The following is a 20,163-nucleotide window of genomic DNA, read 5'->3' as shown; positions in this document are numbered from 1 at the left end:
CTATTTAACTATATTACATTACATTTTGATGTTGATTTATATTATTACAAAGTTTACGAATTTTATGAGGTCATGTTAGATCATTCAAATATTTTGTTCATATAAACCATCAATAATGTAACATGGATCCACCAATAGAATATACAATCGTTTTTTTAAAAAAAAAACTTTGCCAACATTGGAAAAAGTAATTTTTATTTTGACTTAAACAAAAAAACTTTAAATTGGGAAACAATTAATTCCCTGTAAGTATCCTAGTTTTAACGGGAATTCGCTAGAAAATTGATTATTGTCTGGAGGTTATTGTTTTTAAATTTGTATTACTGTCGATCGTTACGTATAGGTATATATTATGTGACCCCGATTGGCCGACGCAAGTTAGTATACGGAATACGTCGTATTTGATAAAAATCTGAATAAACATCTGAAAAGTGACTAGTTCAACTTCCGCTATGAAACGAATATAGGAACAAAACGAATAATTGACATATTATCTGCCTGGAGCAGTATTTCTACGTGACGAGAGGCTTATAAGTGTGCCGAGTCGATGTCAAAAGCACCCGTTTCCCAGGATCTGAAAGTGTTGGTCAATTAAGTAGTACTCATGATAGACATATACATGACAGAAGAGTGCATCAACTTGAAATGGTTGATTATAGAGAATAAGTTCGACCTCTGGCCCGCGGCAATAGAAAATTATAATTTATTCTCTCTTCCGTAGAAACGGAACGAACAAAATTTATACTCATTGACGGTTTGTTTCGTATAACGATAAACGTGCGATTTTCATTTCGGTTTTAATTCATCTTGATTGGTAAATCATACATTTTTATACTTGCAAGTGGGCAGTGTCTACCTATATTGTGGTACAAGTAATTTTAGTTTTAATGCAGTACAGAATGATTTTTATTTTTCAATTCTTGTAGTATCATTATCATATCAGTACAATGCCACGTGGTCAGTAGATGTTATTTTTTTATTTTTTAAAAATACCGCACTACTAAACGAAGCGCATGGATCACGTACCGCACAGTACATATGTGTGTATAGTATATTTTGTAAATTTCAGGAACTAATCCAGACCACGATAATGAGGGGAAAGGGATGGAGGAAATACCAATTTAACAATCAGAGAGCGCGTTACTTTCAAGACGACACGTTACCTCCGGTTTGTACATCAGGGTTCGAAATAGGTTTCACTTCATTTCAAGTACATCTACTTGATTTTTAATGTACAAACCGAGGCTGGTACGTCTAAGAAAACTCGAATGTTTTTTTTTATCCTTTTCCTGCAACAACGAGAGCAGGGAGATTGTTCCAACTTCATCTCATCGTTCACCCCTATCCTCATCTGTCCTCAGATCCCGCGACCAAGTTTTATACGTCACGTAACAGGACATTTTCTATTTTCTATTTTCCGCCGCAGATCCGGAGTGTACGACGATCCAGCGTGCTCGGACAACACAATCAACCACGCCATGCTGCTGGTCGGTTACACGAAAGACGCTTGGATCCTGAAGAACTGGTGGAGCTCGAAGTGGGGCGATAACGGTTACATGTACATGGCCCGCGGACGGAACCAGTGCTCGGTGTCCAGCTACGCGGCCTACGCGACCGTGTCGTTGCCGCCCTCACAGCAGCACCGGCCGGAACAATAGTCTTTCGACGTTATCAGCCGGTGTTGCCGCGATAACGTTAACTAAATAGCGGTTTTGCAAAAATATCCGTACTCCGCGACTGTCGTTTTTTATTTATTTTTTTCTTCGGCATTATTGTGAAACAGTTTAAACCGTTATACATCGACATCATACGCGTCACGAAAGAACGTTTAAATGTGCACGTGTTATGTGATCGATCGTACTGCTCACCGGTAGCGCCCACAGGTTTTCCACGGACCGGTGAAATTACAATTGTAGGGCCCCCAGATCTATTTCGGTCTATACGACCGTATTTGTTTGAATAAAATATTTATTTTACGAATGCATTTTTTACCTTAAACAGTTTTGAAAAAATTGCAAATTTCTGTACAACATTTACTTTTAATAAGGGTTTTAATTTAAAATTTTACAATCTTCACTGGTTGGTATTGCTCACGGCAGTTTTTCAAATAAAATTACTTATTCATTATTGAAGATTTCAAAGTTAATACATAGTAATTTTGATCAGTGTAAATCACTTAAAGCATTGAATAAGTGTTGAATTGCTTTACAAAATATGTCTATTACTTCATCATAATTTATTTCTATACAGTGGTTACATAACATATTAACATAATAGCATACAAATCTTGAGGTGGCTTCTCGAGCCCTGACACAAACTTCCAATACAATCAATATTATTATAGTTATAAATGTACGTAGGCCCCAGGACCAGTGTGATTGTATCACTTAATGCCCTACGTGGGCGTCACTGCCGCTCACGTTGTAATATCGATTTGTTTATTTATTTATACGCTACCACATTTTCTGTGATAGAAGTACATTTTACATTTACATGTTTACTCATATTTATTTGTTCACTTAAAATTCATGCAATCAACACCGAGCCCCGCTCAAGAGAACTCGAGACCTTAGGCATATGCTAATGCTCATACTCTCATCCATCGGAACAAGGATTGTGTCTTTAGAAATATTATTTATATATTTAACCCACATCCGTATAAATTTCAACTCTGTTAAAAACAAATATTTATTGTATTATATAAATAATTCAATTGATAAAATTATGCAGTCTGTGTATGCTAATGTGTTTATATTTTGATTTACATAACAATAAACGTATATATTATAAATGGTTATCAATTAATCTACAAGACTATAAAATATCATTTGTTTATTATAATCATATTAAAAATATTAAAATTAATAATTTTTCAAAAAAATGGGACCATATAATTATTAAGTGGTCCCGTTTTTTGAATTCCTTTCTCATCCCTAATATTTATATTAGTTAAGTGTATGATATGTATTCGAATGAACATTATTATTATGCATTTGTTGCATTTTTTTTATTTTATTTTATTTTCATTGCTTTTATCTTTATGATATTATAGTATGACAATTATTGTCAATGAGAATAAAATAAAATAAAAAAAATGCAACAAATAAATAATAATAATGTTAATTTGTATACATATCATACACTTAACTAATAATTATTATTAGAATTTAGATACGAAGAAAAAAAAATTACAAGTAAAATAAAATAATAATATATAATATAAATATTATATAAATGATATAATAATTAATATAATTAATATAATGCTATAATAATTTGATAACAACAATTAATGGTAAGTAAAGTATTTTACATTTGCTGCATTATAAAATAAAAAATGATGAGACGCCATAATGAATATTATAAAGTAGGTTGAACTATAAATTCTTTAATTTTCTCAACAAAAAAAAAGCATCTTAAAGTTGGGGATATCGAACATTTTTAGTGCACATAAAAAGCACGAAATTCTTTAAATAAATTAGAAACTATGAAATTTTACAATATATCGATCCCGGTACCCTAGAATTAGCGCTTGGTGTCAACCACCGTAAACTAAAGATGGTCATTAACCAGATACCGAAACCTTGTTAGTGGCCGGAGTACCTGGAATTTTGTATCTTATAAAATAGACTGGAATTTTAAATAAAATAAGACATTGATTGTTGCGATAAAAAAATAATTATTTTAAATAATTAATAAATTGTTAAAAAAGAGTTATTAGTTTTAATTTGATGCGACGAAAGCTCCGACTAGAAAATAATGTAATATAAAAACAATATATATTAACAAAATAATTAACTTATATGATATATACGTTACAAAGTAAGTACATAGTATCGGGCATGACGTATTTGTTTCTAATAATAATCAAAATAATATCATTTTGTTTGCGTACCGGCCAGACGCTAGATTTTTATAACGATAATTTTTTATGCCCATCATCCACTCCAGATCTTCCGCAGACAGACGTCTCGTCGCGGGTGTACACCGAGTTGTGTTACTCCACATTTCGGAGCGCCATCATGATGATAATTATAATAAAAATAATAACACGTGTTTGTAGATATGCGCACACGATGGTGATCCGGTGACGAGAGAGAATGAGATTTACACCAGTACTTGTCAACGCATAATTATGTAACCGGCTGGTTCACAATATAACGGATATTGGTGTTGGATATACCATAGATGCTCAAAGGTGGGCAAATTAATAAAAATAATTTATTCGAGTTATGTTAAGAGAACATAAGATCAATAACTTAACAGTTAACAATTCATACATTTAACTGGATAAGTTAATAGTTAATAAGGAAAAAAATATTAACACAGTTTAAAATAAGTTAATCTTCTTCTTCTTCTTCTTGTGGGTTACGGCCTTCAAGACCATTCCTGCAAACAAATTTGCCGCCATCTTTCCTTATCTTCTGCAGCTTCTCTCCACTGTGTATTTGGTTCTACTGCTTTAACATCCTTTTTGATACGATCCTCCTATCGTAAACGCAGTCTTCCTAACGGTCTTTTCCCAGTCGGATTTTCTTTAATAACTGCCTTAATGAAAGAGCCCTCTTTCCTCCAGGCATGTCTAGCCCACATTGATCTTCTCCTATTAATTTCGGATATAATATCTGGTTTTTGAAACAAGTTCTTCAGTTCATTATTGTGGCGTATCCTCCATTCTCCAGTGTTAGAATCGATATATGGTCCATAGATTCTTCTTAGAATTTTAATAACACCGCAAGTCTTGTTTCCTCTACCTTTCTCAGTGTCCACATCTCAGAGCCATATAAAACTACTGGTCTTATTAGGGTCATGTACAATTGTATTTTTAATTTTGTCGACAAGATTTTTGGGCAAAACATACTCCCTGAGCCAAAAAAGCACCTATTTCCCATTAGAATCCTAGTGTCCACCTCCATCTTAAAAAAAGTTAATCTACTTTTTTTTTAATTAGTGTATAAATCACATAAAAAGTGACATTCTTTAGAAAGATCTAATTTTCTAAATTATAATAAACAATTTTATTACATTTTTCTTCATAATATACCGAAGTGTTTGAAAAAATACTATGACATAGTACATCAAGGGGCTACTCACTACCGAATTTATTTATCTTTAAAGTTAAAATTCTTTATTCATAATATTTCCACGGCCAGAACCCAATTTTCAAACGTGGTCCCCCCTTCCACAAAATCTAATTCGACATCTGATGTATATTATATACGACCATTTTACTTTACACGATTATTTAATTTTTATATTAATATTTACGATTACACGAAAAATTTCAAAATATTGTAACTGGATAGATAATTTTTAAATCAACTGTAAAAATATAGGTTATTTCAATTGCAAATTAAACTGATTACGTTGATAAGTTTATTAGAAAATAAACTAACTAGTTTATTAGCTGAGTTAGCCCACATTTGCCATAGAAGCAGTACCGGACAGCGGAGACTATCGCGGAACGACGTATTGTGAGAGGTGATGAAGAGCAGTGTACGTTCCGTACCGCTAATATGTTGTACAATTGTTTTAAAACAAAAGTTGCCTATAACAATAGGTGAAATGTAAAAAAAATATTATTTAACCACGATTATGTTTATCACAAAATGTTTAAATTTGATAACAGTTTTTTTTTTCACGCTGAGAAAATCTCATCAGTTATGCAAACACTGAAGTTTTGTCTACCGCGATAAAAATATTAGCGTTTGATTTAATGAAACGTTTATTTTAACATAATGCTTAACTGGCACCGTGCGGAAATACTACAAGCGTATATGTGTCCACTTGCGTATTCATTTATATTTACTTTTTAATAGCAATAAACAAATCACACGGATACCTAACGGTATCGTTATGACCCTCGGACCGATACACATGGATCAATCGCAATAAACGAGATCATTTGCACATAATACTAGCATACGTTATGCGTTCGCATTTCGATAACAATAAATTATTAACAATCGTGATTATAACAAGCGGCAATCACACGGTACACATTTCATTTACGTTTTCGTTGTATGACTGACGGATTAGCATTTATACGGTTGTGTGTAACTAAATCCAATTTAACTTTGGTTAACTTTGGCGACGAATGTCCGACTGTGACGGTGAACAGTACCTATTTATTATATTTATCAAAAAAGTTAATATTAGTTGACATATGAATACAGCACCGTATGAATGTAATAATTTATTTACAATCTCGTTGTTAGTTACCAAGTTAAAAAAAGTACATAGAATAAAATAATGAAATAATCAATGAACAGTAACATATTACATTAATTTATATGCAACGTTCCACAGCAATTAAGGTAACCTCTTACGTTTTTCTCGTATACTATTGTTATGCAATTATCATGCATTGCTTACCGGGTATTAACCGAATCGTGTGGATATTATTTCCGATTTCAATTGTCTGGGCAACTAATTGCTATTCTAATTGAAATTATTCGAGTGAAAAAAAATAATTACTTTTATACATTGTATATGTCGAGAAGCTGCTGACAACATAAAATTAAAAAAAAATATAATTATCAAAATCATATTTATTTCTTAACGACAGAACTGAGTGAACAAATTTTTTTTAATATTCGTCCATTTTTTTTTTTAAATATAAATTCGATCTCAATGGAAAACTCATGCAATTGTACATGGTCTAAAGATTATTTGTCTTCAATTTTTTAAATGTAGAACTATAGATGATATCATCTACTACACTTAAAAAAAAAAAAAACAAGTACTCAGATATTCTTTTATTTAAACATTCTTATAAGTACAAAAGATGTTTTTAAACAGGGGCGGACTGGCCAGAGCGGAAAGGCGGAGAAGTCCACATGGACTGGTCAATATAGAGGTTATAAATTTAAATTATAAATTTGTGATATTATGGTAAATTGGCTGTTTATCATGCAGTCTAGTCTATTATTTAATATTTTAGTTCCTTATCCGCTATAATCAATAACCATTTAATAATATGAATATAATTCTTTATATCAGCGTTTCTCAAACTGTGGGTTACGAGCCCCTAGGGAAGTTTTATTAATTATACAAATTGTAAGAAATTTACATAAGTAATAAAATAGAAAAAATTTGTTTTTTGAAATTGTATTTATTGATTCTGTAAGTGTAAAACCATAGGGTCACGATAGATTTTTGGAAGAAAATTTGGGTCGCGGTCCTAAAAAGATTGAGAACCACTACTTTATAAAGTGTTATATTATTCAGTTATCAACTTAGTGTGTTGGCATTGTTGCCAATGAGTATATTTAGCTGTTAATAGCTCTTGATATCTACTTATTATAATATTGTAATTGTATCGGCTGCCACCCAACAGTTCACTTGTAACATTTTTATCAAAAAACCACAATCAACAAAATAATTAATTCCATCCTAAATTCTATTAGAGATAAAATAAAACAAGAAGTAAGTGGTTAGAAGTTTAGTATTCAAGTTGATAGCACACAGGATTTTAGTGTTTTTGATCAAGCGGCTATCTGTATTCGATACATATTTAATGGAAATGTTACTAGTTAATGTAACAGATTCTTCAGGTGAAGGGTATTATAATATGTTGAAAAGTTTTTTTCTGAAACATAATATGTATTTTACCAATGTGGTCGGAGAAGCGTTCGACGGTGCATCGAATATGAGAGGAGAATTTTCAGGTTTACAGTCTAAAATAAAAGAACGAAATCCAAAAAGTATATACATTTGGTGTTATAGCCATGTACTCAATTTGTGTATTTGTGATACATGTCAAAATATTAATGCTAAAAATTGATTTGGCTTTTTAAATAGACTGTCAACTTTTTTTAGAGAATCATACAAACGCACGAACGTTTAGATTGAACAAAATAACACCAGTACTGGAACAAACAAAATGAAATGACTTAAAAAAATCGGAGACAACAATACAAGATGGTGATGTAGAGAAAAAGCGCTCTTTTGGCTATTTGACGGCAATGAACCTCTATTTTCAACGGTAATTTGTGCATTACATTTTGTTATTAACTCTCCAAAATTAAAAGTTAAAATTTGTTCAGAGGCTTTATCTCTTCTGGAATAATTATGTTGCTTTAAAATCATACTTACTTCTCATATATTTATCCGAATTTTTAAAATTGTTGGCCCAACTTCATGATACCTCCAAACAATAGGTTTAGCCTATTTAACATTTATTAACTGCATGGAATATAATTGAGTGTGTTAAGACAGAAATTTCGAAAATAGATTTTAAAAGTGCTTATGACGAAGCTTACTTATTTTCAAAGAAAATTAATAAACAATTTTCCAATTTAAACCTTCCTGAAGATTTCATTGTTGAAAACCATCTGCAAACCTCTAGAGTATGTAGAAAAATAAAGATTATATGATGAAATATGTGAAGACCAAGTTCTAACTAACCCAAAAGAAAAATTCAGAGTAGAAACTTTTAGAATAATAATTGATCAAATATTAAGCAGTCTAGATCAAAGGTTTTCAAACAATAGCAATTTAGTTGCATATATCTAGTATTTAATTCCTAAGAATTTTAACCTTGTTGAAAATATGCTAGATGATACTTTAACACATATAGCCGACCTAATTAATATTATAAAAGAGATTTAAAAATGGAGTTATACAATTTTTCTATAATTATCCCAATTTAATAACGTCAGCTGTGGAAATAATTAAATATATATACAAACACAGCACAAAAAATATTATTAATAGTGAGATCTCTAGTTATGAATCATCAGCAGAAGTTAGTGATGAAGAAAATATGATCTCTGATGTTTTTTGTAAGTCAAATTTAAATTAATTTAGTTTTTTTTTCCTTGAATTAATTTATATTTAATTTGTTCATTGATTTCAGATAATACAAATAAATGCAAATTATACAAATTTGATAAAATTCACAGTAAACAGAGTTGTTTAATTTGTATAGATAAAATACTATATTCTCTAAATATGCATGTTTCTGCATACAGTAATTTATGCATGGCATATGAATATTTTTTAACTTTGTCTGTAACTGAAGTTAACTGTGAGAGAATATTTAGCAAACTGAAGATTATAAAATCCCGTCTTCGTTCCAGTTTATGTCAAGAAAACTTAGAAGCACTAATTGTTATGCCAGTAGAGAGACAACTACTAGAAGACATTGACATATCCCAAGTTGTAGAGTATCTTAAATACAGTTCAATTTTAATGTATAAAATGTTATCCTAAACTGATATTATATGTTGCTCCTTAATAATAAATTGTTAACTTTTTTTCCCTTACCTACATTGATTTATTTTCCTCATATTAAAGTAATAATTAAATTATTTTACTATTTGCCTATACATGGAATTATAATTTATTTTATATTACAAACAATAACTTAGGCAATAACATAGTTAATAATAAATTGAGATAAAAATATTTTAATACTACTATTTAGGTGGGGCTACAATATTTAAATTAGAAAAATTGGGAAACTTGCATGTTTTTTTAGTAGAAGGTGGAAGGCGACAGAATCGCTATATTTACATCTATAATAATAAAGATATTATTATACTTTTAGGCCGGTATATTTTATCTCCATCTGGGCTGATATACTCCCAGTCCCCCCTGTTTTTGAATACTTATAATTTGAAAACGGATGTTGTAGTAGTAAAAAAAGTAGTAATATTGATTGCACTATCGCACTAAAATATACCAAAAATTGCACTAAAAAATAAAGATTCGTGATAATTCATAAAATAACGTTTATTTTATCTGTCATATATTATTGTAATTTCTATATTATACCTACATCACTGACTCATAATTTAGAATTTATAAAAATGTATGAATGAAATATATAAAAATATATACTTACTTAAGAATGTTATTACATTAAACTGTAAGTAATTTTTTTAAAATTATCACAAATCGTAAAACTTATGCAACAGTCTACCACTAATAAATTCTTTTGTCACCCAACTAATGCAGAAAATTATAGAAATTCTGCCAATTATCATAAACAGCCTTAATACTAACTCAAATGTATAATCATAGTATAGTTGTATTATATTGAAACGCCAACGGATTGAAAAATAATAGAAATACTTTATTAGTATTAATATCACCATAATATTGATATCGCTTGCATAACCGAAACTCACTTATCAAATACCGAAAAAATATATTTTCAACTCAACTAACCATACTAGCTGGACCGTTCGAAATAATTTAATAAATATTTGTGCTTCATATGTGAGAGATAATATTTTTTTTGAAGTTAAAAAGTGTGGCATGTTTTCCATTTCATATGATGAAGCCAGGTAAATAAAAATAAATATTTTTAAGAATCATGCTTAGTTATTTTGTAACAGTTCAAAATAATAAATAGCAATGTGTTTGAATACAAATCGCATAAAGAAGAGCAAATGTCCATCTGTATCCGTTATACAAATAATTTAAAGGTGAAAGAACGTTTTTTAGGATTTGTTGATGTATCATATAGTCAAAATGCTGATGCATTATATTCATATATTATCAACTTTCTACATTTTTGTAATTTATCAGATATTCCAATTGTTGGCCAGTCTTTTGACGGAGCAAATGTAATGTCTGGTCAGAAAGGAGGTGTCCAAACTAAACTTAAGCAAATTTATCCATACGCTATATACATTCATTGTATGGCACACAAATTAAATATAGTGATTGTGGACACATGCAAATATTTGAAGGTAATCCAATTATTTATTATTTGTTTGAAAAATATTTTATTACTTAGTAACAATTAATAATTTATAATAATTAAAACTTTTTTTTGTTTATTTAGTATCTTAGAAAATTATTTAATGGACTAGAAGCGATATACGTACATTTCTCATATCCTTCAAAACAGGTTCTATTTTTATGTGCACCACGAATGTACAAGTATGCACTACGGTCTACAAAACAAAAATCAAATAATAAGACTAGGAAATATGAGTATTATTGAATTTTTTCAAATTGAATGCATATATATATATTATGTATGTAATATATTCCTTTTTCTAAGACATTAGCGAGACTAAATTTTCATTTAAAGCAGTAAAATTAAGTGTGCAGTTCGAAATTGTACAAATAATAGAGCCTGTTTCAAAAAATAAAAAATTCAATGAAATTCAAAATCAACTGGGTTTGAAAAAAAAAATCATTAGTTCAGTTAAGTGAAACAAGGGCCTGTCGTTTTAATAGTTGCAGCTCTGTCATACAAAATTATGGTGTATTAATTCAGTCTTTAAAAGAGGAAATTGATGCTCAAAAAAATAAAGATGTCGCTGAAGCGATTGGTATTGATTTATGTACATTTATATGTAGATTCATATAATTTATAATTTCTGTCGGCGACCGTGCCTTATCTCTCTCATCAACCACCAGACTGCGGCACCCCGTCCCTCCCATTCATCAATGGTCAGTGAATGCGAACGGTCGCGACGACGTCCGCACGGCAACACTATCGAACCGATCCGTTTTCGGTCTGTTCTCGAAACTCCGTGTACGCAAACACTTGTCTCATTTTCCGATCGGTGACATTTTTTTTCCTCCAGTGTGTTAATCTACATCATTGTTATTTTTAATTATTGTATTCAACGGTTTACACCGACTTCATCATTTTATTATAATATTAATAATACTATCATTAAACATTGTCTGACATACCGCACCTTTGGTTTTGTGTTTTTTCTCTTTTATTATTACCATTCTATCTTTAATGTTGTGCATCGTGCCGTGACACTCCGGCCCATGACAAGTGCCCGGAGGAAGAGACTTTACACTTCAACACTTGTCACTTGCGTAATTAGTTTGAGTTCCTCGAATCTTGTTTCAAAAACATTCGCTTATTGAGAGGACTGCAATAGCCGGAGGCTCTTGATTTTATCCTTCATAATAATAAACAATTTGGTATCTGCTTTTGTAAAAAAAAATAGTAACGGCGTCGATCATTAGCGGTGTCTGATAAAGGACATGGACAAAGGACATGAGTAACATTATGTCTGTAATGACTGTAATGCATATATGTATATAATGATGTATAATACTATAACGCATTGGTTTTCTATAGATGGATCGTGACCTAATTTTGATCGTGATAAATCTTCTATTTAAAATTTAAAAATATTCATATCCATATGTATTGTATTACATATATTGGATAAAATTATTTTCGAATATATCCGAGACTGTAGTATTTTATACTTGTTGAAGATAAGAATGAACACTCCTTTCTCATACACTCATACTTAATTAGAAAATAGTCTCAATCAACATGCGACGTATGCCACTAAGCATTAACTATCGAACACATAGTGGAGGAGTGTACACAATACACCTAAATACTTACCGACCTTTTTTTTTTTTGTGTTTTAACTGACGCCAACAGGGGAACAGTTAAATACTCACCGATCTGAACATGTCATTTAACATAGTAGAAACACTTGACAATAGTCAAATTCTGAAAATTATCACATTCTTAAGTATCATTGATATTATTAGTAAATCTTAATTTTAAACCTAAATTTACTTATGCAGAATGTAATATTGTAATTTTAAACCTAACACCTAACACATGTAATATTTAATATCTAATAACTTTTTTGTTTCTCTAATCCTAATAACCTTTTCCGTTGAAGCCTTAACTGTTAAATAAAAAAGAAATAAAATAAACAATCAAATTAAGTAATAGCAATAGTCCGGTTTTATTCATAAAACTCATTTAACTTATTAAAATCTAGTATAAACATATAGCACAGTATTACATATTAAATAATTATTAATTTACTTTATTTTTATTATATTAGTATTTAATTTGATTTAAAAAAATGAATTAATCCATATGATTCAATCAAAATGACCGTTTATATTCATAATTTTTATTTTTCATAATAATACTATTAATGGGTTTAGAATTATCTAAAAAAAAAAAAAATAATAATAAAGCCTTAAAAAGTTTGTTATTAGAGCAGTGTGTATTTGTAACACAATTGTATCTTGGAAACATAGTGTCAAACATTTCACCATTTCACAAAAAATATTCAAATGCATCAAAATCCGATAGTAATATGTTGATAAATTACCGATATCTGATCTGTAGCCCTATTGGTTGATGTGAATATTTGTTTATTAATTTTTATTTTAATGTTGCAGTTTTTTTTTTCTATCATATTAAATTTCTTCAGACGTTCTTGTAACTGTTCAAAAGTGCCTACAGAAAACCAGAAAATTCAAAAGTGAATTTTCGTGATAATTATTTAAACTAAAAAAAAAAATCAGCACACAAACTTTATTTGATAAAGTTTTTTTTTAGAATTGGAAATATTATAGGTATGTATAGTAAAACTTCCGTTAACAGTTACCTCTATGTAACAGGCATTTTATTTTGGGACCCGTCAAGCGTAATGGAAAAAATACATTAATACCTTTGTATAGCGGGCACTCTAATTAAGAATTAAAAAATATCAGATAAACACATAATAGAAAATGCAAGTACATACATATAACAAATATATTGAGCGCAGTCAGCCTGCATTATTCATGGCTGTATATAGTAATCTTATCGAACTTTTAAAATAACACCATGAACAGCTATGGGTCTGTGTATTTTATTATGTTTCATTAGTTTTTTGTGTCAGTTGAAAACTTATTGAAGTACATGGTTATGATAGTGTCCAAACAAACATACCTAACAGTAGAAGAAAAAATCAACTTGTTAGAATATTATTAAAAAGAACATGTAAGTATGGATTCACAGATATATTTGAAATGAGGAGAATTTCAGTCGATGATTTAATAAAAATAAATAAAAATATTGTCTTATAGCTATAAAAATCAAACGGTAATGATGAAATAAAAACTATAAAACGTCGTAAAAACCAATCAATTAACATCAATGATATTGAATGGCTTTATGCTGCATATGTTGAAAATATTTCAATCAGTGGACCAAGAGAGACTCAGAGAAAAGGTTTTACAGGTAAATAAAGAACTCAAAATTGAAAACCTTAAAGCATCAAATGGTTTGCTAGATTAATTTAAAACACGATTTAATACTCGTATTTCTTTTAAAGTTGTTTGAGGTTAAATTAAATCGGTCGTGATGGAAATAACGGTCGAATATAACTTATAAAATTGAAAATATTAATTTATTCTCATGACTCCTGAAATATTTTTAAACCCGATGAAACAGGAATGTTCTATAAATTTTTTCCTTATATTCTCCCCTCGTAGAACGTTGAATATATTTATTATCATGTGCATAATATTGTTTGATTGATCATTTGTATGCACTCTATGTACCTATATAGTGGTCATTACTTCCAATCCCTTCAGTGAAAGTTACATGGAAGTTTCACTTTACTTAAGTTAAAACCGGCATTGAAGTGCCACATACTAAATTAATGTTGTGTGTAGTACAGCAAAACGTTTACAAATGCAAACATCAATAGTCCATCCAGATGACGTTGATCAACATGTTTAATATAATACATCGGTGTATTTAAGTCCGATTTATCGGCAGTTGTGTAGGTACAAGCATTTATTCTGTTTGAAATCTCGGAGTGATACTATACGAGTAGGATCATAGATTAAAAAGAGACATTTGTATTTGCATATTTAGAGGGAAATCCATCGTTATTTCTAATTTTCAATTAGTTGCATAATATAACAGGCACATTTTATAACATAATTACTATAATTTAGTTATTTTTAGAAATTTGTAACTCGAAATAATTTAATCTTATTTTATACTTTGAGTCATTTTTAGTATTAGTTTATAAAAATCACCTAAAAGTTAACATACTCTTCATTTGTGGCCAAAAACTAATATCCCATTTATTGGTTCATTGGTCCGAATGGTTGAAAATCCCAAAAATATTGTAAAATAATGCTATTTCTAAAGAAAGTAAAAAAATAATTATGCCCAAATGATTAATAAACTATAATAAACAGGTAAAAAAAAAATAAAAATATTTTAAAATATTGAGCTTTAACAAGTTAACTACATAAGTGTAATTTTATAAGAAATCTTCAATGAACCGTTCTTTAATTTCAATAATATTATTTCATACCTCGTAATACGCATTTCTCATCCAGGTACATCATTTTTTTTCTCATCCAATAAAGGTTTAATAATATTAATAATATCAGTATTCATGTTTATCCACTGTAAAAAATGCAATCACTACATTTTGGAGATTGTTAAACGTTTTTATTCGTTAATTTAATCAACCCATTAAGCCATCTCAAAACAAAACAGAGAGAGAGTATAATAATTTTGAAATTAAGGTTTTTATACTATTGGTAATACTAGTTATTTTATTTTAAACATTTTTATTACTATTTAAAGGAATATTGAAAATTGTTCTTTAGTGATATTAAACCGTTGATATTAAAAAAAAAAAAAAACTTTCTATTTTTAATTTTTGTGATTGTTTCTTTTTTGTGTTCGGATAATTTTAGGAACTTTAGAGAGAAAAATCGCTTTGATATTTTGTTTGTGTGAATCATTGACCTTAATGTGTTCACCATATAATTCGATATCTACGCATTTTTTAATTATTCTTCAACTTATAGTATTATTGTGCAAAAAAATCACATGCTGTTAAGTGCGGTCTGAGAGTCATATTTTTCGTTTTTTCTTTTGAATTTGGCACTAAATCTGTGTTTCTTTTTTAATGGTTCGTCCCGAAACTTTCAAACAAGGGTATTGTGAAGCCGTCAAGTTAACGCGTCTATTGTGTTCAAGCTCGTAAATTTTTAATAGATTGTTTGCTTATTCGTGTGTAGATTAATTTTTTTTTATGTTTTTGTTCTGCACGCTAACTTTCGCCAAAAACAATGGGTGTTCGGACATTTTGTTAACACCGCTCTTCACACATAGCCCGATTGAAAATATATGTGGCAAACCACTTGCCCGTCTTGGACGTGATATTATGACGTCATAATCACAAGTGTAAGTTTTCCTTTTGAAAACGGCCGTTTTTAATTGTATGGTCCATAGAAGTGGTATAGTATTCAACAAACGTTGTTGTATTTAATGTAGAACAAGGATGTTGGATAATCGCGATACCGGGATACGAATTTCTTCTCGAAAAAATCATGTATTGTTAAAGCATAACGTAATACACATCTAAACGTGCAATACAATGGATTGTAGAATTTCAATATTGTAACAAATCAATACAATAGGTTTAAATAATTTCAACTAATCCAATTTATGCGTGTCCAAATTATACATGTTCGTTGTTCATCTGGTCCTACATCACCAAAACATTACGATGTTTGAAAAAATTAACATTACAAAAAAAAAACAATGAAGATTTCATTTTTTTTTTTTTGTTAGTTTTCAGAAAATCTTGTCAAGTTTTCAACTATCGTGGCTTATAATATGCTATGGATTTCTGTTTAAATTATTAAAAGTCAAAAAAAAAATAAAAATCTAAAATTAATGTACATTAATGATTCATCACATGATTTTTTTTCTAATTTAAACAGCCCACAGATAAATTATATGGCGTATAAGATTTGAAATGCTTTGTATACTATTAGGTAACTTTTAAGTAACACATAAAGTATTTTATTGACATTAATTTTTCTAGTTAATTTATTTGTGTAAAAATTCTTTGTTTAACTCAAATTCGTTGTCGATAAACATTTTTAAAGCATTTTGCACGTTATTTCATTAAATTATTTGTTTAGTATTATTTAATTTTTTTAAACGCCAACATATATTTTTGATTCCGTGTTTTCAAAAAAAATTTTAGCTGTTCAATTTTGATCCTTTAAATTTAATAATATGCAAGTATTATTGGGAATCTTAAAATTAAATCATGTCCCGATATCTTAGAGATTCATTCTTGCCACTCCATCGTGATAATATAGAGGCCATAAAAGTGTAATATGCAGGGGCGTATTCAGGCCGGGGTATAAGCCCCGGGGCCCCCCAAAGTATGTTTAAATTGGGGACCACAGGAACTTTATCATTACATACAAATTGTACATATTTACGTAGAAAAAATTTTGATCTAAAACATGAAACGAAAAAAATATTTACAGCGGTAATGTTCATTATCTTGTATATTATTATCTAATAATAAATGTCACTGCTTTTTAAAACGGGTGGTTAGTTATATAGATAAGCTATTCTAAAAATATTGTTTCTAAAGTAGCCACTATGATGTAGACATCGCAGTTCTATTACATGATTACTTAATGATTAAATTTTAATCTATTATGATTTGTACGACACGTCCGTTGTCGCTTATCGGGTTGTCTACTATAAACATATTATATTAAGTTATTATTTATATTTACATTTTACATTTACTTAATATATTATTTAAATAAATATATTTAAATATTTTTGCTATTTTGCTTATTAATAATGTTTAAACGAGTACATTTGAGTGGAAGTTTAAAAAGGAAATTAAAAAAACAACGCATTGAAAAAGAAAAACTACTCCCATGAATAAATAATTTTTTGAATGGAGATGCTTTTGAAAATAATTCAAGTTTATGTACGATTGTAAAATCTACGCTTGCGGAAACAACTGATATTGTGAGTAGCTTAAAATATCCAGTTTATAATAATTTAAATAAAATAAATGTTATACTAAAATGTAAAACCGAATTGTTGTTTATTCAGTTATTCAGTACTATTTGACCAAGTCGAAAGTACCGATAAAATGAACGTATTTTAGTATTATGGCTTAAAATGTAAAAGCTTTTTTTTTTTTTTTTTTATTGATAGACACAATCATTAATTCCATCTACGCTTTCGACTATTCAAATTTCTAATATTAATAAAAATTTCGAAAAAAAAACTACTGTAGATTGTGTGAATGATGAAACTGAATGTTCAATAAACCCAGATTTATCAGAAGCAAATACAATCAATGACCATAGGAGATTTTGCAATAGACAAAGCTTTTTTTTTACAAATACATTGAACAGATCGAATAACATTTTTATTATTTTTAATGGACCGTGTCAACCAGATGGCCCATTTCCGAAAAAAATGATTGGTAACAAATATCGTTCATTTTCTACAGCATGTTATAATGAAAAAAGTTAAGGGGTTGTACCGTTTCATCGTAAATGGATTTATTACTCAAAATCACTTGATTTAGTTTATTGTCAACCATGTTGGTTATTTTGTACATCGAGTTTATGGGCCAATGATATGAATGATTGGAAAAATATTTCGGATAAAGTTAAATTGCACGAAAAATGTTTATCCCATATAATTGCTTGTCTTACTGTAGACCCATGGGAAAAAAATAATATTTTACCTGTAAAATTAAAATCTCAAAATTAGCGTAGAAGTTGGATTTTGGAGGATCTTTTGAAAACACGGGGCATAACACCAACATTTAAAAACCAAAGACCTAATAAAAAAAAGTTTTTTTTTATGAGCTTTGTCAGGCCCAAAGATTAGAATCACCTGGAAAAAATTTGAAGTTAAAATATTTAATATAACACTTGATTGTGATATCAATGAAATGGAACGTAGATTTTAAAGTTTTAATTACGTTTCTTGCTATGCTTACAACCGATTTCATTATCTGAACTAAACGACGATAAACCATACAAGGAACCATAAATACTACTAAAAAGAGTATGACCATTATATTTCTCCAGTATTTGTTCATCAGATTCTACCTTTTCGATCATGTTTTATGGATATAATATTGAACAAGTCAAAAACAACAAAAGAAATTGCAGAAATGTTATTAATTGAACATTCTCCTCTTACGACAACATACACTGATGTATGCACAGCTTTTATTTTGTATTTGACGTTACCCATTAAATTTGCAGCAGCTTAGCGATCGTTCTCAAAACTAAAAATAACAAAAAATTATGTACGGAGTACGATGGCACAAGAACGATTGAGTGGTTTGGCATATGTTTTCATTGAGAATGGGCGAGCACGGCAATTGAATTTAAAAGAAGTAATTGACAAGTTTGCTCAAATGAAGGCTCGAAAAGTTAATTTTTAAGTAATATAGTGTAATATAATATGTTTTTATTCATAAAATATGTAATAAATTATAAAATAATAAATATATTATACAATTATTATTAGCTCATGATGAATCACTATTTAATAATTAATATTTGTATTATAATTAAATTTCTGTGTTAAAGGGGGCCTCTGTCTCTTATGGCTCTAGAGCCACCAATTTCCTCACTACGCCACTGGTAGTATATGAGGTTTTTTTTTAATTTGATTTTTTTTCTGTCAGATAATCATTCTTTGTAACTGTAAATTGCTGTAAAAATTTTATACTTCACGTTACTTCAATATTTTTAGCTCTTTATACAAGAATACCAAAATAATATTAGTGTTCTTTTTATATACTCGTATATATTTATACCATAGCAACTAGAAGAAAATTGATTGACCTATAAAACCAACAACTACTAACCTTCGTTTATAAACTAAAACTGAAGAAAAGAACTTTATAATGCCATAATCAAAAATTTAATGTAATTGCATTTGTATTTTTAAAGCGGTACCTTTACTATTTGAGATACTGAGTACTACAAGTACTATTGTTGTAGCGGAGAAAGTATTGATTTTACAGCGATAGTGTTTGTCTTTTTTTTATGTATGTACACTATTTGGTTTAGGTGGAAAGTGTAGCATCAAAGCAAAAAACTTCAAAAAGTTGTACTTCAACTCGGAAAGTAGACACCTATCAAAATGTTGAAATTTTTCTTGAATTTACATTACACCTATTAATTTTGTTCGTCACTACTTAAGCTTATAATATAATAGCCAATAATAGTTACGATAATATTTGTTCTAAATATTTAAACAATATTATTTATATGTTATTTTGTAAACATAACGATGGCACTGATTGTAAAAATAAATAGCAATCAATTTTTTCAAGAGTATTTCAAACGTCCATTGTGGTAATTATTATATAAGTATTACCAAAATACTTCCAACAAACCGTGGCGAATGACTGAATAATATTATGTTCAAAGTAATAAATAGATAAGACGTTAAACATTATAAAAAGAAATCATTTGTGTGATTGATATTGAGTATCATCAGAATTAAAAAAAAACCCAAAATAAAATACACCCAATGGTATGATCAATTTCCTCACTCAATCATCTCAACTTAATTTCAAGATCCTTCCCGCCTTA

The 20,163-nt window shown here is 29.1% G+C and overlaps 2 protein-coding genes across 2 annotated transcripts in view; both read left to right on the top strand.

Annotated features, from left to right (window-relative positions):
• Positions 1-2,016, top strand: part of LOC112679836 (cathepsin L1) — an 86,222-nt gene extending 84,206 nt beyond the window's left edge. Inside the window, exon 8 of the mRNA XM_025549761.1 lies at positions 1,427-2,016. Coding sequence (XP_025405546.1) covers positions 1,427-1,658 — 232 coding nt within the window. The 3' untranslated portion in view covers positions 1,659-2,016. The remainder of the gene's footprint in view (positions 1-1,426) is intronic.
• An 8,564-nt stretch (positions 2,017-10,580) lies between these two features.
• On the top strand, positions 10,581-11,332 carry LOC112679857 (zinc finger protein 862-like). The gene is made up of 3 exons (XM_025549789.1): positions 10,581-10,703; positions 10,799-10,864; positions 11,240-11,332. Exons 1-3 carry the CDS (start codon positions 10,581-10,583, stop codon positions 11,330-11,332), a joined length of 282 nt encoding a protein of 93 aa, XP_025405574.1.
• The last annotated feature ends 8,831 nt before the right edge of the window (positions 11,333-20,163 follow it).

The sequence above is a fragment of the Sipha flava genome, unplaced genomic scaffold, assembly GCF_003268045.1.
Source record: "Sipha flava isolate LNK unplaced genomic scaffold, YSA_version1 169_pilon_pilon, whole genome shotgun sequence".
NCBI lineage: Eukaryota > Metazoa > Arthropoda > Insecta > Hemiptera > Aphididae > Sipha > Sipha flava.
This window is presented reverse-complemented; position numbering and strand designations above follow the sequence as displayed.

Excerpts from the sequence above, each read along its gene's own strand:
- LOC112679857 (XM_025549789.1), top strand. The coding sequence starts at position 10,581 with ATGTCTGGTCAGAAAGGAGGTGTCCAAACTAAACTTAAGCAAATTTAT. Across the intron at positions 10,704-10,798 it reads ACACATGCAAATATTTGAAG|TATCTTAGAAAATTATTTAA; the intron begins GTAATCCAATTA and ends TTGTTTATTTAG. Across the intron at positions 10,865-11,239 it reads TCTCATATCCTTCAAAACAG|TCTTTAAAAGAGGAAATTGA; the intron begins GTTCTATTTTTA and ends GTATTAATTCAG.